Source organism: Myotis nattereri (assembly GCF_964212035.1).
Source record: "Myotis nattereri genome assembly, chromosome: 15".
NCBI lineage: Eukaryota > Metazoa > Chordata > Mammalia > Chiroptera > Vespertilionidae > Myotis > Myotis nattereri.
In genome coordinates, this window is record NC_138090.1 from 49,562,101 (window position 1) to 49,584,606 (window position 22,506).

A 22,506-nucleotide genomic window follows, 5' to 3' on the forward strand; every position below is an offset into this window, starting at 1 on the left:
TCTTGCAAGCGCCGGGGCAAAGGCGGAGACAGCGGGGTCCCTCCTCCCCCCTTTCCCTCAAGGGGGAACCCCCTTCCCCCCTCCTTGGCTCGGCGGCTGCACCCCCTCCCTTGTCCGCCCCTCCGCCCCGTCCCCTCCCTTCCCTGCCCGGGCCCTTCCCGGGCCTTCGGCGGCAGCAAAGAAAAAAAGAGAGAGAGGGAGAGAAGGGGGAGAAAAGCAGCAGCGGAGGGAGCGGCGGCGGCGGAGGAGAGCGCGCGCGCGCCCCCTCCCTCCCTCCCTCCCTCCCCCTCCCCCCAATTTCCACCGCGGCCAATTCATGGACAGGAACTACCCCAGCGCCGGCTTCGGGGACCCGCTCGGCGCCGGGGCGGGATGGAGTTACGAGAGGTCAGCTAAAGCTAGGTAAGGAGCCGAGGGTGGCCTGGAGGAAGGGGCCAAGGGGTGGGGGCCGAGCTGAGCCGGGCCCGGCCCGGCCCGGCTCGGCCCGCCCGGTGACGCGTGCATCGCAAACTCCCCTCCGGCTTGCAAGGGAGCGGCCTTCCTTGGTTTGCAACAACGCCGCCGCCCCAGTTTGCAAATTGCAAACTCCGCCAAAGCCAGCTCCGGCTTGCAGAGGGAGAGCTGCAGCGGGAAGATGGGGCTGCAAAACAATTTCGGACGGAAAGGCCTTGGGAGGGACTGGCGGAGCAAGGCCTGGATTTCCCCCCATCCTTGGATTCCCGGCTTGCTGACCCCTCCCCCCCGCGCCCCAGGCTCTGCTCTTGCAAAGGTGGGAAGGAAAGGAGAATTAGAACGTAGATCTGGGGGGCGCGCCCCCCTCCCAGGTCCCATTGTTCCGGGACTGCTCGAGGCCGCGCCACTCGGGCCCCAACCCCCCCGAAATTCCGCGCGCAGAGTGGGCACGGGGCCCCGCCCCCTTCCTAAGCTGGGGTTCCGCGTGTGTAAGAGAAGGGGGGGGCTCCTGGTGTCTGAGACACGCCCCCTTTCACTCCCCACCCCCAAAGGCAGGGAATCCTGTTTGATGGCGAGGAGTGGAGTATTTGACCTCTTTGAGTCTGGGCCGTGGATGGGGGCCATTATTGCATGGGAAGATTCGGGTGTGCGGTTGTGTGTGTTGGTGTGTGTGAGCGTGGACCCTGTGCGTGTGTCGCCGGCGGTGTGTGGGCCTTCGCATCTGCCCCTTACCTACTGTTTATTTGTGTTGCGCCCTCACTCTTCACCTGCCCCGAACCACCTCCCTCCCCCACACACCTGGGTTGCCCAGCATGGCTGGGCATGACCACACGTGTGTTCCATGTGGGACTCTTCCCTCTGCATCCTCCCCCCGCCCCTCATCCGTGAGTTGAATACTCTCTGCACACATACTTGGCTTTGCATGGTTCCAGGCATTTGAACCTCAACCCCAGGGGCTGGGCGGTGCTCGTGGTCGTACTTGAACCTGGTACTTTATTACCCCCTCCTCATCCCGCATCCCTCCCATTTGGGGGACAGCCTGCCTCCTGCTCCTGACTGGCTTTGCACCACCCCTGGCGGTTCAGGGCCTGTGTGTTCCCACGTGTCTGCAGGAGAGGGGGTGTCTGGGGTCGGCCCCAGGGTTTTGTGTCACCAGCGGGGTGGGGGCCCTTATGTGGCCCCTGCATTTTCAACTCGAGGCGCTTTCTCTGACGTCACCCTCTCCGTGTTTGTCTCAACCTAGTGCATGTCTGTTGTTTGTAAACGTGAGACTAGATGGGCTCTTTACGGCTGCTGGGGCTCGAGTGGGGACCATTTCTATGGCTCTTTAGTCGGGCACCCCGATTCCCTTGTCTTCTTTCCTTTAGGGCCCAAGGTCCCTTAAAATACCCCCTTCTCCCCAGTTCAGCTGGAAGATTTCCCCCCAACTCACCGAGGGATTTGCCTCCGAAGCCCCTTCTCGCAGGGCAGCTTAGGAGGATACCCTAACATCTCCCCCCTTCCCCCCAGCTTGGTCTATGGCAGCTCCAGGACCTCGCACCCCGAGACGGACATCTTACACCGCCAGGCCTACGGGGCCCCCCACCCACTGCAAAGCTATGCCACCAACCACCACCCTGCAGGTACGGGGGGCGAGGGGCCCCCATCCCGCCCCGACTAGGCCGCCCCTCCCTCCGAGGCAGCTGATTGGCTAGTGAAAGTTCCGCCCCTCCTAATTGGCCTTGCCCCTGCCTCCTGGCCCGCCCATGTCTGTCCTTGCTCTGATTGGCTGACCTGAAGCTGCTTCATTTCACGCCGGATTCGTCTGCCTCTGTTTCTGGCCCCGCCTCTTTCCCTCCAATCGGTCCCATCCCCGCAGCCCCCGGATCCCACCTTCTCTTCCAGGCTTTTCCTTGTCTCCAGCCCAGCCAATCACTTCCTTCTGGGCTTGCCCGCTCTCGTAGCTCCTGGGTTTTCTGAACTCTTTTCCTTCTGATTGCCGTTCTTCCTGATTGGCAGGGATCCTTTGGACTGCCCCCTCTCCCCCTTAGATTTGCCCCTACCTTATTCTCCCCCCAGTGGCTCTGCCTCGCAGTGGTTCTCAACCTTCCTAACGCCGGGACCCTTTAAATACAGTTCCTCATGTGGTGGTGACCCCCAACCACATTATTTTCGTTGCTACTTCATCACTGTAATGTTGCTACTGTTATGAGTCGTCATGTAAATATCTGATACGCTATATGTGTTTTCCCATGGTCGCGACCCACCGGGTTGAGAACCGCTGCTGACTAACTAAGGCTTCCGATTGGCCCCTTCCCTTTGGTCCTACTGCCCTCCTTCCCCGATGGACCAGCGATGAGACTGTGTGGCCCAGTGATGGCGAACCTTTTGAGCTCGGCGTGTCAGCATTTTGAAAAACTTTAACTCTGGTGCTGTGTCGTGTATAGAAATGTTTTGATCTTTGCAACCATAGTAAAACAAAGATGTGTATTTTTGATATTTATTTTATATCTTTAAATGCCATGTAACAAAGAAAAATCAACCAAAAAAAATGAGTCCGCGTGTCACCTCTGACATGCGTGTCGTAGGTTCGCCATCACTGGTGTAGTCCAATTTGATCGTGACCTTCCCGGCTGGCTCCTTTTTTCCTTCCCATATCTGTCTTTCCGGATCCCCTCTCTTTGACTCAACCCCTTTCGATTTGTTCTCTAGTTCTACTCAGTGGCTCCCGTCAGGCCATTGCTTGTCCTTGCTGGAATTGCCCAGATATTTTGGCCTCACCCCCTACCCCTCAGCTCTCCCTTCCTTCACTTCTGGATTTTTCTGTTCCTTTGCCTACCTTTCTCTTCTTGGACTCCCTGCCCTTATGATTGCATTGCACCCCATCTGCTTACTGTCTCCTGAGCTTGTCTCTGCCCGCTTTCTCCCCCTTTCCTTCCCTCCAGTCCCTTTCCCTGACCCAACTTGCCTTTGACCTCTTCCCTTTCGACCCTGCCCTGTCCCCTCCCTAGCTGACTCTATCCCCTGTTCCTGGTCAGGCCTCTCTGGACTCTTTGACACTGGCCTCCACCACGCAGGCTCAGCAGGGCCCGACGCCTCCGTCATGAACCTCATCTCGGCCCTGGAGTCCCGGGGCCCCCAGCCAGGCCCCTCTGCCTCCTCTCTCCTCTCCCAGTTCCGCAGTCCTTCCTGGCAAACAGGTAAGCCCGTTGCCAACTCACGAGGGCCAGGGTGGGGCCGGCTTGTGGTCCACTCTGACCTATGGTCTCCTCCGTCATCCCCAGCCATGCATACGCCAGGCCCCACGGAGCTCTTCATCTCGGGCGCCCTGCCGGGTTCCAGCACCTTTCCGTCCTCCTCTGCCCTGTCGGCCTACCAGCACCCGGCTTCCTTCGGCAGCCGCCCCTTCCCGGTGCCCTCGTCCCTCAGCCTCCAGGACCCCCCATTCAGTCCCCCAGCTAACGGGCTCCTGTCCCCTCATGACGTGCTGCACCTGAAGCCCTCGCAGGCGCCCACGGTGCCCTCCTCGCTAGGCTTTGAGCGCCTGGCGGGGGGTGGTGTCTTGGGGCCCGCTGGTCTTGGCCCGGCCCAGACCCCTCCTTACCGCCCTGGCCCCCCAGACCCACCTCCGCCTCCCCGACACCTCCCAACGCAGTTCAACCTGCTGGCTTCCTCCTCTGCTGCCGCCGCTGCCGCCGAGCAGTCCTCCCCACAGCTCTACAACTTCTCGGGTGCTGCCCCAGGCCCGCCGCCCGAGCGGGCCCTGCCCCGCCAGGACACCGTCATCAAGCACTACCAACGGCCGGCCAGTGCCCAGCCCCCACCGCCCCCACCGTCTGCCCACGCCCTCCAGCACTACCTGAGCTGTGGCGGCAGCTATCCCTCCATGGGCCATCGGGCCAACCTGGCCTGCAGCCCCCTGGGTGGTGGGGAGCCTTCCCCAGGCGCTGGGGAGCCTAGCAAGGCTGGGCCCAGTGGAGCCACGGCTGGGGCGTCAGGCAGGGCTGCGGGCCCCGAGGCGGCCGGAGGAGGTGGAGCAGGGGGCGGCGGCGGAGGTTACCGCCCCATCATTCAGTCCCCTGGTTATAAGACGGGCAAAGGCGGCTATGGGGCAGCTGCGGGTGGTGCCAACAGGCCCCCACCGCCTCGTTCAACAGCCACACCCAAATGCCAGAGCCTGGGTGGTCCAGCAGCGGCCTATGCCACTGGGAAGGCCTCTGGGGCTGGCGGGGCGGGAGGCCAGGCCTATTCTCCTGGTCAGCCCCAGGGGCTTCTAGGACCCCAGGCCTATGGGCAAGGGTTTGGAGGGGGTCAAGCACAGGACTTGAGCAAAGGCCCTAGCTACTCGGGGGGGCCTCCCCAGCCCCCCAGTGGCCCCCAGCCTCCTGGCCTAGCCACGTGTCAGAGCTACTCCCCTGACCAGCTGCAGGGGCAGCTGTATGGGGTGCAGGGGGAGCCGTACCCAGGGCCAGCTGCCCACTCCCAGGGGCTGCCCACAGCCAGCCCCTCACTCAGCTATAGTACTGGCCATTCCCCGGCGCTCTCGGGCCACGGAGGTGGCTGGGGTCCCAGCTCCCTGGGTGGCGGCGGAGAGGCCAGCCCTTCTCACATCATCCGCCCGCTGCAGTCGCCGCCTGCCCCTGGTCGCCCGCCTGGAGTCGGCTCTCCAGGAGCCCCTGGCAAATACCTGAGCTCCGTCCTGGCCTCGGCCCCATTCCTGGCACCCCCGGGAGCCGGCAGCTATGCAGGCGGAGCAGGTGGCTACAAAGGCAAGGGGGATGGCTCGGAGCTGCTGGCAGGCCCCGGGGGGCCTCCCGCTGAGCGCACAGAGGATGAGGAGTTCCTCATCCAGCACCTCTTGCAGGCGCCCAGCCCCCCGAGGACCTCAGGAGCCGATGGCTTGGTGGGCGAAGATGGGGCGGCAGACGCCTCCAAAGGACTTGGGGGGAGTGGCGGGGCTGGGGGTCCCCCGGGCACGCCCTATGAGCTGGCCAAGGAAGATCCCCAGAGGTACCATCTGCAGAGCGTCATCCGTACCAGCGCCAGCCTCGATGAGGGTGCCACCGCGGCCCTGGAGCTAGGCCTGGGGAGGCTGAAGGAGAAGAAGAAAGGGCCGGAACGGGGTGGTGAGACCTCCGAGGGGCTAGCCACCTCAGTTGTCCACTATGGGGCAGGTGCCAAGGAGCTGGGGGCCTTTCTCCAGAAGAGCCCGCCACCCCCACCTCCCACGGCCCAGCCTGCCCAGCCCACGCCCCATGGCCTCCTCCTGGAGGCCGGAGGCCCTGACCTCCCACTGGTGCTGCCTCCTCCTCCCCCACAGCTGCTGCCCTCAGTCCTCAGCCACACCCCCAGCCCGTCCTCCAGCACCCCCAAAGTCGGAGTCCACATCCTTGAACCAGCCACCCGTGACGGGGCACCCCAACCGCCCCCACCGCCTCCGCCACCCATGCCTCTCCAGCTCGAGGCCCATCTACGCAGCCATGGGCTGGAGCCTGGCGCCCCCAGCCCCCGCCTGCGACCCGAGGAGGGCCTGGAGCCGCCAGGTGCCATGCAGGAATTGCTCGGGGCCCTGGAACCGCTGCCCCCCGGGCCCGGTGACACTGGCGTGGGCCCGCCTAACAGCGAGGGGAAGGATCCCTCGGGTGCCTACCGCAGCCCCAGCCCACAAGGCACCAAGGCCCCCCGCTTCGTGCCACTCACCTCCATCTGCTTCCCCGACTCCTTGCTCCAAGACGAGGAGCGCAGCTTCTTCCCCACCATGGAGGAGATGTTCGGCGGAGGGGCCGCCGACGACTATGGCAAGGCCGGACCGCCTGAGGACGAAGGTGACCCCAAGGCGGGCACTGGGCCCCCTCCTGGCCCCCCCGCCTATGATCCCTACGGGCCCTACTGCCCCAGTCGGGCATCTGGAGCAGGGCCCGAGACGCCCGGCCTGGGCCTCGACCACAACAAGCCGCCCGAGCTGCCCTCCACGGTCAACGCCGAGCCTCTGGGCTTGATCCAGAGCGGGCCGCACCAGGCGGCCCCGCCGCCCCCTCCGCCGCCGCCCCCTGCCTCAGAGCCCAAGGGGGGCCTGACCTCGCCCATCTTCTGCTCTACCAAGCCAAAGAAGCTGCTCAAGACGTCCTCCTTCCACCTGCTCCGGCGCCGCGACCCTCCCTTCCAGACGCCCAAGAAACTGTACGCCCAGGAGTACGAGTTCGAGGCCGACGAGGACAAGGCTGACGTGCCTGCCGACATCCGCCTCAACCCCCGGCGTCTCCCTGACCTGGTGTCCAGCTGCCGCTCCCGCCCGGCCCTCTCGCCGCTCGGGGACATCGACTTCTGTCCGCCCAACCCCGGCCCCGACGGCCCCCGGCGCCGGGGCCGCAGGCCCACCAAGGCCAAGCGCGATGGCCCGCCCCGGCCCCGGGGAAGACCCCGGATCCGCCCGCTCGAGGTCCCCACCACCACTGGGCCATCCTTGTCCTCCACCCCCACGGATGGGGCCAAGAAACCCCGGGGTCGGGGCCGTGGCCGGGGCAGGAAGGCCGAGGAAGCGGGGGGCGCCCGGCTGGAGCCCCTGAAGCCACTGAAGGTGAGGGCGAGTGGGGCCCCAGCGCCTGAGTCTTAGAGAAAGGAGAGGGTCGGGCCGCGTTGGAAGTTCATGAGTGTGACTGGGGGTACGGTTTATATTTCTTTTTACGTTTTTATTTTTTAAAATATTTTTATTGGTTTTTAGAGAAGGGAAGGGAGAGGGATGGAGAGAGAAACATCATCGCTTGGCTGTGTCCTGCATGGCTCCCACTGGGGATCAAGCCTGCAGCCTGGCCATGTGCCCTGACCAGGAATCAAGCCAGTGATCTCTTGGTTCCTGGGTTGAAGCTCAACCACTGAGCCACACTGGCTCAGTTGGTTTCTATTTCTACAACCTAAGGCAGCGGTTCTCAACCTGTGGGTCGCGACCCCTTTGGGGCTCAAACGACCCTTTCACAGGGGTCGCCTAAGACCAGGGGTCCTCAAACTTTTTAAACAGGGGGCCAGTTCACTGTCCCTCAGACCGTTGGAGGGCCGGACTATAGTTTAAAAAAAAAACTATGAACAAATTCCTATGCACACTGCACATATCTTATTTTGAAGTAAAAAAACAAAACGGGAACAAATCCAATATTTGTATTTGCATATGGCCCGCGGGCCGTAGTTTGAGGACCCCTGCCTAAGACCATCGGAAAACACATATATAATTACATATCTTTTTTGTGATGAGTCACTAGGCTTTCATTATGTTCAATTTGTAACAATGAAATTGGGGGTCACCACCACATGAGGAACTGTATTAAAGGGTCGCAGCATTAGGAAGGTTGAGAACCACTGCTCTAAGGGCTGGAATTCTAGGATTCCACTGTTGGGGCGATCTGACAACTGACACTTGGGTTTTAGAGGGAGGCAAGAGGTTGGAGGGTGGGTTCTCATCCATGTGGGATCCTAGATTCCTGGGTGTGGGCGGGAGGGAGGGCTGGAGCCCTGGGCTCCTGGACGGAGCAAGGAGAGGTCAGTGAGTAATAAAAGGATGGAACTGAGTCCTGTTGTTCTGGAATCAGGAGGGGGTCTGTGGACTTGAATTCAAGGATTTACGGGCTTGAGTCTGGGAACTTCCACTTTAGGGTCTGAAGTTTGAAGGGGGCCGGGGGGCTGGACTCGTGGGTCTGAGGGAGGAGGGGACTTGGGGCCCAACTCCTGGGCCCTGACCCCCCCACTACTCCTGTATCTAGATCAAGCTGTCTGTGCCCAAGGCTGGTGAGGGTCTGGGGGCCTCCTCGGGTGACGCCCTGTCAGGCGCCGACCACAACAGCTTGGACTCGAGCCTGACTCGGGAGAAGATTGAGGCCAAGATCAAGGAAGTGGAGGAGAAGCAGCCGGAGATGAAGTCCGGCTTCATGGCCTCCTTCCTGGACTTCCTCAAGTCGGGCAAGCGCCACCCACCGCTCTACCAGGCCAGCATGACGCCTCCGCTCAGCCCCCCCAAGAGCGGGCCGCCCTCCGTGCCCACCCGAGGCCTGCAGCCCCAGCCGCCCTCCGCCCCCACCGTGCCGCACCCCCCGCCCACGGGCGCCTTCGGGCTGGGCGGCGCGCTCGAGGCTGCGGAGAGCGAGGGGCTGGGGCTGGGCTGCCCGTCCCCCTGCAAGCGGCTGGACGAGGAGCTGAAACGGAACCTGGAGACGCTGCCCTCCTTCTCCTCGGACGAGGAAGACTCCGTGGCCAAGAACCGGGACCTGCAGGAGAGCATCTCGTCGGCCATCTCTGCCCTCGACGACCCGCCCCTGGTTGGGCCCAAGGACACCTCCACTCCGGACGGGCCTCCCTTGGCTACTGAGGCTCCGGTCCCAGGGCCACCCCCTCTCCCAGGGCTCCCCAGTGCCAGCACCAATGGCACGCCTGGTGAGCTCTGGGAAGCTGGTCCGGGGGCGGGGCAGGGGGTTCCAACCCTGGGGACCGTTATGTGGGTGACGGTTATGTGGGTGATGCGCTGTTTAAGGGACACCGAGTTAGGTGATGGAGATTTGCATATCCATGGAGGTAACTCTCTGCTGAGGGCAAACAAGTGCTTTGAGAAAGGGGTGTGTTTTTTTTTTTTCTAATCTGCCCCCAGGTGCTAAGTGGACTGGCAGGGGCCCCAAGGTGGGCGCTGGAGAATGCTGGGGGACAGGGCAGGTTAGAAGTGGCGGGGACAGCTGGGAACGGGGTACTCGGTGAGCTTTTTAAACTGGCAGGGGATACAGACCCTGAGAAGGGCTCCGGAGTTAGCGATGTGTGTGTTAAAGGACAGGGAGGTTTTGGGGGGCGGGGCAGAGAGAGGCGTAGGGAGGGTAGTTTAGAAAGAGACTGGAACCCTGACTCGCCAGGTCCTGTGGAGGGCAAGAGGGGAAGGCTGGGGGTATGGCTGGGTCTGTGCGGGGTTCTGATCTGAGACTCTGGACAAAATGTAAGGGCCTGTAATGAGGGTGACAGGTGTTGGGGTTTGGAGGAGGGCCTTAGGGGCAGTTAATGAGGGGGGGCTTGAGGGCTCAGAGAAGGATGTTAGAGAAACCCATTAGGAGTTAGTATAAAGGAGAAGGGCATTGGCTATTCGGGGACTGGAGAAGGACTGGGGTTGAGGAGGATGGGACCTCCGAGCAGGAAAGGAGGCGGCAGAGGCACGGAGGGGAAGCTTTCGGGATCGGGAAGAACAGGGAGGGATGGGGGCTGGAGCCAGGCAAGGGCATCGAGTCCACCACGCGACGATGGTCAGGACTAAATGGGCATTCGGATGGGCGCTGGGGCTCAGGGGCTCAGGATGGAGCTGGAGCTGGGCACTGGCCTCAGGGACCTGGGTGGCGATAGGAGGCAGAGGGCTCGTCACAGGAAGGGACGTTCATATTCAGGGACAAGAGAAGATGGCAGATGGCATTTGGAAAGGAGGCAGGGCAAGGAGCTTCCTAGGGACTAAGCTAGGGAGCAGAGGAGAGATGACCAGAGAGGGACAATTGTGTGAGGACAGAGGGGTTTTTTTTTTTTTTTAATATATTTTATTGATTTTTTTACAGAGAGGAAGGGGAGAGGGATAGAGAGCTAGAAACATCCATGAGAGAGAAACACCGATCAGCTGCCTCCTGCACACTCCCCACTGGGGATGTGCCCGCAACCAAGGTACATGCCCTTGACTGGGATCGAACCCGGGACCCTTGAGTCCGCAGGCCAACGCTCTATCCACTGAGCCACACCGGCCAGGGCGAGGACAGAGTTTTAACAGCATAGAAGACTCCTGACCATGGACGGGGTAGGAGGAGGGGGCCGCATGGGCATTGAGCAATGGAATCAGGATACAGAACTGCAGAGAATGGGGTCTTCGGAGGCTGGGAAAGAGCAAGGAATGTCTGGGTGGGAAGACTGATGAGGACATTGGAGAGAGAAGTTACAGGGGCGTGGGCTTCCCGGGGGTGTCTGTACAGGTGGGTGTTGAAGGTCAGGACGGTGATTGGACAGGATAGGAGAGCAGGGCCGGATAGGAGCTTTGGAGGAGGAGCAAGGGCCTCAAGAGTAAGAAGAAATGGAGGGGCAGGGGGGCAGGGGTAGCCTGTGTGGTAGCTGCAGAGCTCGGTTTCATCAGGAGAAATGTTTGGGTGCAGGGGGCGGCTTGGCGCCCTGGAGGAGACGAGGCACAGGCTGGGAGCACCTTTCACGGGCAGTAGAAATTTGAGGGACATGCCGGATGTTGATGGAAAACAGGTGGAAGTTCTGGGGAGCGGGGAGGGGGGCCTCGGGGGGCCCAGCCCTGATGCTCCTCTTGTCCCCCCCCCCCCAGAGCCCCCGCTGCTGGAGGAGAAGCCCCCGCCCTCTCCGCCGCCTGCCCCAACGCCCCAGCCGCCACCCCCACCGCCAGCCCTGCCCTCGCCACCTCCCTTGGTGGCTCCCGCTCCGGCTCCAGCTCCAGCTCCAGCTCCGGCTCCAGTTCTGGCTCCGGCTCCAGTTCCAGCTCCGGCTCCAGTTCCAGCTCCGGCTCCAGTTCTGGCTCCGGCTCCAGTTCTGGCTCCAGTTCCAGCTCCGGCTCCGGCTCCAGTTCCGGCTCCAGTTCCAGCTCCGGCTCCGGCTCCAGTTCCAGCTCCAGCTCCAGCTCCCGCCCCGGCTCCGGCCCCGGCGCCCAGCTCGCCACCTCCGCCACCTCCGCCTGCCCTGCCTTCGCCACCTGCCCCGCCGCCCCCGCCAGCCGCTGCCCCGCCCGAGGAGCCGGCCGCCCCTTCCCCCGAGGACCACGAGCCGCCGGACGCCCGGCCCCTGCACTTGGCCAAGAAGCAGGAGACGGCAGCCCTGTGCGGGGAGACGGACGAGGAGGCCGGCGAGAGCGGCGGGGAGGGCATCTTCCGCGAGCGCGACGAGTTCGTCATCCGGGCGGAGGACATACCTTCCCTCAAGGTGAGTTCCCGGCCTGCCCCGCGGCTGGACCGACCGACCGACTGACCGGCCGGCCGGCTGAATGGGGTGGTCCCCGCCGCGATCCCTGAGCGCCCGCTGCAGGCCAGGCTGTGGGTGCGGCGCCACCGAGGCGGCCCACGGGGCCCCGGGGACACGCTGCCTCTGGGATCCTGTTGTGTGTGTCTGTTCCCTATAACTAGATAACACCATTGTTAACTGTTTTGTTTTTTTAAAATATATTTTTATTGATTTCAGAGAGGAGGGGAGGGAGAGAGGGAAACATCAGTGTTGAAAGAGAATCAAGCCCGAAACCCGGGCATGTGCCCTTGACTGGAATCGAACCCAGGACCCTTAGGTCTGCAGGCCCGAGGCTCTATCCACTGAGCCAGACCAGCTAGAGCCATTGTTGACTGTTGATCGTGGTTATCCTGGGTGCTGGGTTGTAGTGAGGAACAAAGCAGGTGAGGGCTGGTCTCTGGAGGATGTCCTGGTGACTTGTCCTGTGTCGACATGACATAACTATGAACATGACGTCACCTGTGATGCAATAGCCAATGGGTTGGGTGTGCCGATGTGCCAGGCACATCTGAAACATTTTACGCAGATCAGCCCTTTCCCTGCTTCCAGATACTCCACACCAGGGAACTCCAGCCGCCCACCCCCGTGGGCCAAATCCAGCCCCTCGCCTGATTCATTAGCATATAGCCACACCCACTCATTTGCATATCACCTGTGACTGCTTTCCCCCCACACCTGGAGTGGGGTGGCTGCAGCTGGGCCTCGCTGGCCTGCAGAGCTGACCATATCACCTTTGCAGAAGGGTTGCCGGGCTCCTGGGCACGTAGAATTGGACCAGAGGGTTCCTATAAGTGCTCGCCAAGGGTGAGTGGCAGCAGATGCCCGGGCAGCGCTTCTCGCGGGGGATGAGGCAGAGCCAGGAGGGCGAGCGTGTGGTAGGTCAGGGAGCCATTAAGCCCCCTTTGGCGACTCCGAAAGCTGAGGCCATTCTCCGTATCGGTCATTGTCACGGGCTGGGTATGGACTATGGGGCGGGAACCCTGTTCGGGCCTCGATGTATGCCGTCACATTTCATTTAATCGTGGGTGTTGTTCCTTCTAAAATACAGATGGAGCCCTAGCTGGTTTGGCTCGGTGGATAGAGCGTCAGCCTATGGACTGAAAGGTCCCAGGTTCGATCCTGGTCAAGGCCATGTACCTTGGTTGCGGGCACGTCCCCGTGGGGGGAGTGCAGGAGGCAGCTGATTGATGTTTCTCTCTCATCGATGTTTCTAACTCTCTATCTCTCTCCCTTCCTCTCTGTAAAAAAATCAATAAAATATATTAAAAAAGTAAAATAAAATACAGGTGGAGAAATTGTAGGATGAATTAATTGTAAGGGTAATGACTGCTATTACACCTGTATGGAGTGTTTTTTTGTTTTGTTTTGTTTTGTTTGAATCTATTTTATTGATTTTTTTACAGAGAGGAAGGGAGAGGGATAGAGAGTTAGAAACATCCATGAGAGAGAAATGCCGATCAGCTGCCTCCTGCACACTCCCTACTGGGGATGTGCCTGCAACCAAGGTACATGCCCTTGACCGGAATCGAACCTGGGACCCTTGAGTCTGCAGGCCGACGCTCTATCCACTGAGCCAAACCGGTTAGGGCTATGGGGTGTTTTATGAGATGAACTTAATGTAGTTTCCCTACATTATTATATTTTGTGTGTGTGTGTTGTTTTTTTAAAAATATATTTTTATTGATTTCAGAGAGGAAGGAAGTGAGAGAGAGAGAGAAACATCCATGATGAGAGAGAATCATGGATCGGCTGCCTCCTGCAAGTCCCCCGCTGGGGATCAAGCCCACAACCCGGGCTCCAAGTTTTATTTGTTTTTTATTTTTGGCTATAAGTTTTTCATTGACTTTGTATGGCCTCACATGAGTATTGGGTCATATTTCCTTTTCTGTTTTTAAGGGATCTTTTCAACAGTTTGTATAAGATAGTAATTAGTTGTTCTTTGAAAGTTTGTTACAACTACCTATAAACCTCTCTAGGCTCAGGGGGTAGGGTGGGAATTTTAATAATTATTATAATTTTTTTTTGTTAATCTCCACCTGAAGATATTTTTTCCTTTGTTTTTTTTTTTTTTTTTTTTTTTTAGAGAGAGTGGCAGGGAGGGGGAAAGAGCGAGAAACACTGCTGTGACAGAGACACATTGATTGGTTTCCTCCCGCACTCTCCCCCACAGGGACCAGGGATCAAACCTGCAACCCAGATATGTGCCCTTGACTGGGAATCGAACCCACACCCTTTGGTGCGTGGGCTGATGCTCTAACTCCTGAGAAAAACCGGCCAGGGCTCCAAGATTTATCTTTTTTAAAAAATATATTTTTATTGATTTCAGAGAGGAAGGGATAGGGAAAGAGATAGAAACATCAATGATGAGAGAGAATCATTGATCGGCTGCCTCCTGCACACCCCCCACGGGGGATGGAGCCTGCAACCCAGGCATGTGCCCTTGACCGGAATCGAACCCGTGACTCGTCAGTCCGCAGGCCGACGCTCTATCCACTGAGCCAAACCGGCTAGGGCTCCAAGATTTGTCTTTACAATCACCTTCCTTTATGAGGGATTATTATCCCCGTTTTACAGGGAAGGAAACTGAGGCACAGAGCAGTCTGGTAGTGTTCCCAAGCTTTCACGGCTCTACTGCCTTCTGGGAGCCTGTGCCCTCAGCACCAGATGCAGCGGTTCTCTCTGTAATTCTGTCACACACTGACGAGGAAGCAGCCAATGCCCCTGGGCGCTCAGCACTGGGCCAATGAACAGGGAGGGCTCTGGGCAGGGACTGTGACTCCCAATTTACAGACGAGGAAGTTCACGATCAGAGAGAGGGAATCATTGGGCTGGAGAGTGTTGAGCTGGGATTGGAGCCAGAGCCATCCGATACCACCTCCCGGCTGGCATGGGGCAGAGGAGGGGACCCGGCAAGGACTCGGTGCTTAAAATACAACACAAGTGTGCGTTATAATGGGGGGCGCCCAGCCTGGGGACCGAGTCCCCAATGCAGATAGATGTTGGGGACTTGCTCGTGTGCCTGGAGTCAGGGCAGGCTGGCAGCACGGTTGTGGAGAGCCTGGCTTTGACTTTAACCCGACCGGTACGAATCTCTGCCACTTGTGAGTTAGGCTGGTATGGGACCCGCCTGAGCCTCAATGTCCTCATCTGTAAAATGGGACTGATCGTGGTAGTACCTCCCTCATGCAGTGTGAGGACCCGGGCAGCATGGCTTGTGGGTGGCACGCTGGGGTGTCCCATAAGCTTTACTTCTCTTACTCATCTTGGTGCTCTTGGGAAAAATCTCTGGTGTAGAGCTTGGCCAGGTTTTTCTGTAGGCCAGAGAGCAAAGGTTTTTGGTTTTGTAAACCACTTAGGGTCTCTGACACATGTTCTTGACTTTTCCTTTTTTACAATTTTTTTAAAAAATGTAGAAACCGGCCAAAACCGGTTTGGCTCAGTGGATAGAGCGTCGGCCTGCGGACTGAAAGGTCCCAGGTTCGATTCCGGTCAAGGGCATGTACCTGGGTTGCGGGCACATCCCCAGTAGGAGATGTGCAGGAGGCAGCTGATCGATGTTTCTCTCTCATCGGTGTTTCTAACTCTCTATCTCTCTCCCTTCCTCTCTGTAAGAAATCAATAAAAAAAATATATTTAAAAAAAAAATGTAGAAACCGCCTGGCCTGCATGGCTTGGTGGTTGAGCGTCGACCTACGAACCAGGAGGTCACCGTTCGATTCCTCAAGGGCGCATGCCCGGGTTGCGGGCTCCATCCCCAGTGTGGGGTGTGCAAGAGGCAGCCGATCCATGATTCTCTCTCATCGTTGATATTTCTATCTCTCACTCCCTCTCCTTTCCTCTCTGAAATCAATACATATATATATATATATATATACATATATATATATATATATTTTTTTTTAATGTAGAAACCATTCTTAGCTCTTAGATCTATAAAAATGGGCCACAGGCCATAGTTTTTTTCCTAAAGCAGTGGCAGTCCAATAGAAAAACCATGAGTCATACGCATCATTGAAACTTTCTTGGATCCACATTTTTAAACAGTTAAAAGATGGGTGAGCCCTAACCGGTTTGGCTCAGTGGATAGAGCGTCGGCCTGTGGACTCAAGGATCCCAGGTTTGATTCCAGTCAAGGGCATGTACATTGGTTGCGGGCACATCCCCAGTGGGGAGTGTGCAGGAGGCAGCTGATCAGTGTTTCTCTCTCATGGATGTTTCTAACTCTCTATCCCTCTCCCTTCCTCTCAGTAAAAAATCAATAAAATATATATATAAAAAAAAAAAAAAAGATGGGTGAGATTAACCCCAGGAATGTCTTTCCTTTAACCCAGCATATCTAAAATAGCATTTCAGCATGTAATTAATATAGAAAAACTTGGTGTTTTATGTGCGTGGTTTTTTGGGGGTTTTTTTGATACCAAATCTTCGAAGTCCAGTGAGTATTTTATGGTCATAGAACATTCAGAGCAGCTGCATTTCGATTGCTCAAGAGCCACATGTGGGAAGGACGAGCCTGCTGAACTGGGGAGTTCGGATCAGCCCCCTCTCTGCTCCATCTTCCCCATCTGTGATATGGGTGTGATCATGTCCCCGCTCAGTACTTGGGGATGTTGAAGATTTAGCAGGATGTCAACTCTGAGCACATAAGAGTTTGTTGGATGGAGAAAAGTGTTGGGAGGATGGGCCAGCCAGCGGGCGGAGTCTGTGCCCAGCCCTGTGGTGACAGGAAGCATGGCATGCTTGTGACATGTGGGGATACAAGGGGTCGAGCCTTGGCCAGTGACTACCAAGTCTGGAATCAATGGGAGGATCTGCTCTGGGTGGCCCAGCCTCTGCTAGGGCTCCTGGTCTGCAGGGAGGTGGCTGTGGAGGTCTTCAGTTCTGGTGACAGTCTGTCTACTGCGTGACTTCTATGACAGGCACTCCCCATGTTAATGGACCCTGCAGGCTCAATGCGTCTAGCTTACTCACATCCTGCGGCTTACTGTCCTTCTCTCAGCTTGTCACAGTTCAAAATCCCAGAAGAGAATCCGATTGGTCGAGCTCAGCATTTGGGGTCGGTGGGTGGGCCAACTTCCCTGGGAAGTGGAAGTGGGCGTTGGCATGAGGAGAGGCAGGAAGGACATGGCTTTGGGACCAACTGGCACTGGTGAGGAGCTGGCAGGGACGTTTGCCAAGTGACTGGGTCCGATGGCGGGGGGGGGTATGGTGGGGATCCTGGGAGAAAAGGGGTTTGGGGGAAGGCACCAAGTCCAATTGGAAAGCGGTGAGCCCAGGGACTTAGTCCAGCTAGAGAATCAGCTGACTCCTTAGAGAAAGCAGGTAGGCAGTGGGGGGAGGCAGAGGTGGGGTGGTTTTCCCCTGGCTGGGAGGGGCGAGGGGGCGGGGGAGCACTGATGGATTTCTCAAGGGCTTCTAAGAACTAGAACGCGGTACATCCTATTCACACTGAGAGAGAAAAGCACCCCTGGTGAGGGGCCCTGCATATGCAAAAGCGTGGAGTTCAAAAGCCTGGGGGTTGCCCTGGCCAGTGTGGCTCGGTTGGTTGGGCATCATTCTGTGCATCGAAAGGCTACCAGTTCGATTCCTTGTTAGGGCACATGCCCAGTGGCAGGCTCGATCCCCAAGTAGTGGGCGTTCAGGAGGCTGCTGATCGATGTTTCTCTCCCTCTCCCTTCCTCTCTCTAAATAAAAAAGGCGGGGGGCTTGTCTGCTGAGCTTTGAGGGGTTTGCAGGGCAGGGGCAGGAAAGGGGAGAGGAAACTGGGGCAAAGTCTCTCCGTGCCAGCCTGTGGAGGGTTTTGGAACAGGGTAGGATGTAAATGGACTTTTCAGTCCTTGGGCCTCTGGCCCGGCTCCCTGAGGAGCCAGAAGGGAGGACTGAGAAGCGTGGTTTCCTGGAGGAAAGCACGTTAGGTGGGGACGCCTGCGTCCCTGTCTCATCCAGCCTCACTCTTGTGCGAGTCTCAGGGAAGAGCCTTCTGGCCCGCGTTTTCATCAGGTTCCGGAAACGCCTTCTCTGTCGATCTGATTGATCGGAGGGACATGAGAAATCGTGGGTGTGAGAGCAGTGGACCCAAAACCAGGAGTAGATAACCAACACCCGGCACGCAGCCCTCCGAGTTGCCGCCGCTGCCGGGGGCAGACATCATTCATTGATCCCCGCGCTCCCTCCCGCTGAGCCTGGTGCTCAGGGCAGCCCTGACCAATCGATTGGGGTTATCATCCGAATGCTGCTGTTATCACTTGACTGCGGAGTCTGTGAAGGCAGGTACTGCTCCTCCTTCATCTCTGGGTTATAATGCACAGCGCACGGGTCCCCCTATGTTCTTAATTTTTAAATATATTTTATTGATTTTTTTACAGAGAGGAAGGGAGAGGGATAGAGAGTTAGAAACATCGATGAGAGAGAAACATCGATCAGCTGCCTCCTGCACACCCCCCACTGGGGACGTGCCCGCAACCAAGGTACATGGCCTTGACCAGGATCGAACCTGGGACCTTTCAGTCCATAGGCTGACGCTCTATCCACCGAGCCACACCGGTCAGGGCTATGCTCTTAGTCTTTACATATCTATACCGTCAGTTGCTCCCTGCTCGGGCCACAGCGGTCACACACTTTCCTGGCAGCCCTGGTCATCACCCAGTCCCCTCAGGGAAAGGGACAGGGTCCTCCCAAGACTCATTTAGGCGTCACTTCTTCCAGGAAGCATTCCTGGATTCAGATTGAGTTGAGGGTCCTTCCTCTAGGCTCCCGGGGCATCCGCCATTAACACATTCACTACCGGTGCTGTTACTTTCCGTGTGCCTGCGTCTGGCTCCCCTGCTGCCCGCCTCGCTCCCCAAGATCAGGTGCTGGGGGCTCACTCACATCCGTGGGTTCCAGTGCCCAGCCGGTGTGTGGGAGAGGATCTGCGGGCGTGCGGGCAGTGGGGAGGGGAGGGCCTCTCCTCTCCCTGGGTCCTGCCCTGTGTGGATAGGCTGATGGACAAAACGGTCTCAGGTCCCCTGTCACCTGTCTGTTCTTGGCACAAGCCACAGCCTGGCCCCGCTTGGTGTATTTGCTTGTCTGTCTCGTTACCCCGGTCACGAAGACCCCATGTTGAGGCTTTGTCGATCTCAGGGCCAGACGCCGTGTCTGGAAAAGGGTGGGTGGTAGGTGCTTGCGTTCTGTCACTACCTCTCGCGGGAGGCGTGCGCCGTCGGACCATGGAGCTATCGTGACTGAAGCCGCGCAGCCCAGGCATGAAGGGCCGGATTGCGAGCGTTGGATGAGCCGCGGGAGGACCGGGCCCGACCCCAGCTGTCTCCAGGCTCAGCGAGGCCCCCAGGGCTCAGACCCTCACGAGACCAAAAGATAATCTGTCATCGGATGCCCGTGGGTCCTTGCTGGCCACGGTGCCTTTCCTCGAAGGGGGTACAGGGGGAGGTCAGAGGGCCAGGCACTGGGGGGCAAGGCGCAGGAACGGGTGCTGACCCCGCCGGTGTCGCTCTGCCCCCTCCTCAGCTGGCGCTGCAGACGGGCCGAGAGCCCCCGCCCATCTGGCGCGTCCAGAAGGCCCTGCTGCAGAAGTTCACCCCGGAGATCAAGGACGGGCAGCGGCAGTTCTGCGCCACCAGCAACGTAAGCCTGACCCACCCCACCGGGGTGTCTGGCCCAGGGCGGTGGGATCTCGGGGTGTCGGGGCTGCCCCGATGGGGGGGTGAAAGGAGTTCCTCTTGTGCCTCTTTCCCTCCGTAGTATTTGGGGTATTTTGGGGACGCAAAAAACCGGTACCAGCGCCTTTATGTGAAGTTTCTGGAAAACGTCAACAAGAAGGATTACGTGAGGGTCTGCGCTCGGAAACCCTGGCACCGGCCCCCAGCGCCTGTCAGGTGGGTGCCAGGGAGCCTGGGGGACAGGAGGCGGGCACGGCCAGAAGGGCTGGGGGACCGGACATGCGGCAGAGGACATTGTCAGGAGGAGGGGACAGAAGAGGGCCGGACAGAGACCCAGAGAGGGATGGCGAGTCCAGGGCAGGGGACAGGCCCAGAGAGGAGACCGCCGCAGCGAGAGGGAAGGTGGCCTGTGCTTAGAGCTGTGGGCTGGGCAGGGGGATCCCAAGAGGAGAACTTGGGGACCTTGGGGGCTGCTCACTGTTCCCTCCCATGTTCCCCCCCAGGCGCTCGGGGCAGGCCAAGGGCCCGGCCTCCGCCGGGGGCACCTCCGCCCCCGCCCCCAAGGCCCCGGGGCCGCCCCCTAAGCCTGAGACGCCTGACAAGATGACAGCTGAGAAGCCCCCAGAGCAGCCACCCGAGACGGCGGGGCCCGAGCCCCCTGCCCCTGAGAAGGCGTCCCCACCGCGGCCTGTGGAGAAGGAGAAGGAGAAGGAGAAGGAGAAGGAGCGGGGGACCCGTGGGGAGCGGCTGCTGCGAGGGGAGCGGGGCGCCGGCGGGCGGCAGACGCGGCCGGAGCGGAGCCTCGCCGGACAGCCCGCCGCCTCCCGGCTGCCCAAGACCCGGCCCCCCAAGGTGAAGGCCGAGCCGCCCCCCAAGAAGAGGAAGAAGTGGCTGAAGGAGGCGGCGGGCAACGCCTCGGCGAGCGGGGGCCCAGCAGGCAGCTCCTCGGACTCCGACTCATCCCCTGGAGCCCCCAGCGAGGATGGTGAGGCCCTGGGCAGCCAGGAGGCTTGGGGGGCGGGGATGAAGGCGGGGAGGGGGGGTTCGGGACGGGGGGGGGGAGGACTCCGGGCCTTCAGAAGGAGGCACGGGCCAGGGCTGTCCAGAGGGTCCAGGTAGTGTGAGCAAGACTGTCACAATAATAAGTAAATTAAAAATGCTAGCAGGAGCCTGGCCAGTGTGGCTCAGTGGTTGGACATCGACCTACGAACCGGGAGGTCAGGGTTCGATTCCCAGTCAGGGCATGTGCCCGGGTGGCAGCTCGATCCCCGGTGTGGGGCGTGCAGGAGGCAGCTGATGGATGATTCTCTGTCATCACTGATGTTTCTCTCTCTCTCTCTCTCCCTCTCCCTTCCTCTCTGAAATCGATAAAAATATATTAATTTGAAAACAACAACAACAAACTCACCTCTTTAAAAAAATAATAATAACGGATAAAGCACCTGTTTGCCTATTGCAGGTACCAGATGTGAGCTCCATTGCTGAGCGTGGTGTCTGATTTATGACGACAGTCACGACAGCGATACGTGTACATATATGTACAGCAGTCAGGTGCTTACGAGGCAGTAGGCACCATTCTGAGCATTTTAGGCCATTTTATCTCGACCTAAACCCTGTGAGGTAGGTGCTGTCGTTATCCTTGGCTTTCAAGACGAGGAAACTGAGGCACTGGGAGGTGACTGACTTGCTCAAGGTCGCACACTTTCAGGGAGAGTGCAGGGGTAGCAGTTTCGTTGTTTGTTTTTCATTACTGGTTCATTTTTCTTTATTCTTAATTTGTAATGTTTTTTACTTATTGATTGATTTCAGAGAGAGAGAGAGAGAGAGAGAGAGAGAGGAAGGGAAAGAGGCAGAGAGAAACATCAGTTGGTTGTTCCCCTTATTCATGCCTTCATTGGTTGCTTCTTGCGTGTGCCCTGACTGGGGATCGAACTTGCAACCTCGGCCTATCGGGACGATGCTCTAACGAACTGAGCTACCTGGCCCGGGGCAGGGTAGCTGTTCTAAAAGAGACGAAACATACAGCTACTCAAATGAGAGCTGGAATTGTCTTTCCATCAGAGCCCTGATACAGGTGGGAGGGTCATGGCGAATCAGAGGCTCTTCTCCAGGTTGTCTAGGGCCCCCCACTTTTCTCTCCTTTTGCTGTTCTGCTGTCCCCCAGCATGCTGCCTTTAAAAAAAAATACATTATTTTTTTATTGATTTCAGAGAGGGAGGGAGAGATAGAAACATCAATGATGAGAGAGGATCATTGATGGGCTGCCTCCTGCACGCCCCACACTGGAGACTGAGCTCGCGACCCGGACATATGCCCTGACCGGTAATTGAACTGTGGCCTCCGGGTTCATAGGTTGATGCTCAACCGTTGAACCGCTCTGGCTGAGCCCAGCAGGCCTGTCAGTAGGAGTGGAGAATGGCTTCACTTTTAAGTGACAGATTTGAGTGGGCGTGGCCTGCATCCTGTTTCTCATAGCCCATTGGCCAGAGCCAGTCACATGACCACAGCTAGCTGCAAGGGAGTCCAGCTGTGCTGAATCGAGCCTGTGTATGCATCTAAGTCACATACCATCAGGCTCACCTATTTAAAAACATGTAATTCACTGGCTTTAGTCTAGTCATAGAGTTATTCACCTGGGTAATCAGTGTTAGAACATTTATATCATCAAAGAGGAGAACCCTGCACCCTGTGGCTGTCACTCCCCTTCCCTCCCTCCAGCCCTCATGTCCAATCTCCATAGGTTTGCGTATTCCAGACATTTCCGATAAGCGGAGTCATGCCATTCGCGGCCTTTTGTGTCTGGCTTCTGTCATTTAGCATAATACTTGTGAGGTTCACCCATGTCATGGTGCTTCATCCCTTTTTTCTGGCTGAATAATATTCCATTGTCTGGACCGAGCACGCTTTATTTATCCAAGTACCATCTGGTTGGGTGGACGCTGCTCTGAACATACAAGGGCAGCCCTGAATTTTCGGAGCCTGGGAAACGGGCACTGAACTCTGTACCCGCAGGGGGAACAGTTCCCCTTCCAAGGGTCGGTATCCATCTCTGGGTCCGGCCCCCCTCGCCCCATTCAACCGGGACTCCCTCCAGGGGAAGGACTGGGTACCCTGAAGGCTTTGCCCAGCTCAGGAAGCCTCAACACCAACCCTCCTGCTTGTCCGCGACCAGCCACCCTCTATGACCTGGCAGCGGATGCTCTCTCCTCTCGCGTGTACCCAGTGAGAGTTCTAGAAAGAGGCTGCGGTGCCGTCTTCTCTCCTCTTCCTTTCATCCACTCCCGTCCGGCTTCCTCAGCCTCTTGCTGCAGGTGCTTATTGAGCACCTACTATGTGCCACAACTGCGGTCCCAGCTGTGAACAGAACAGGCAAAAACATGTGTCCTCGTGGGAGCTCAGAGTCCAGCCG

General features: G+C 58.4%; 1 protein-coding gene across 1 annotated transcript in view; it reads left to right on the forward strand.

Moving 5' to 3' along the window:
- Positions 1–316: 316 nt before the first annotated feature.
- Positions 317–22,506, forward strand: part of PRR12 (proline rich 12) — a gene marked incomplete at its 5' end in the record, with an annotated part of 28,808 nt that continues 6,618 nt past the window's right edge. Inside the window, 11 exon segments of the mRNA XM_081108201.1 lie at positions 317–402; positions 1,963–2,075; positions 3,471–3,632; positions 3,717–7,009; positions 8,184–8,850; positions 10,754–10,849; positions 10,852–10,854; positions 11,045–11,361; positions 18,946–19,062; positions 19,180–19,313; positions 19,601–20,082. Of these exon segments, the coding sequence (XP_080964327.1) occupies positions 317–402; positions 1,963–2,075; positions 3,471–3,632; positions 3,717–7,009; positions 8,184–8,850; positions 10,754–10,849; positions 10,852–10,854; positions 11,045–11,361; positions 18,946–19,062; positions 19,180–19,313; positions 19,601–20,082 (5,470 nt within the window).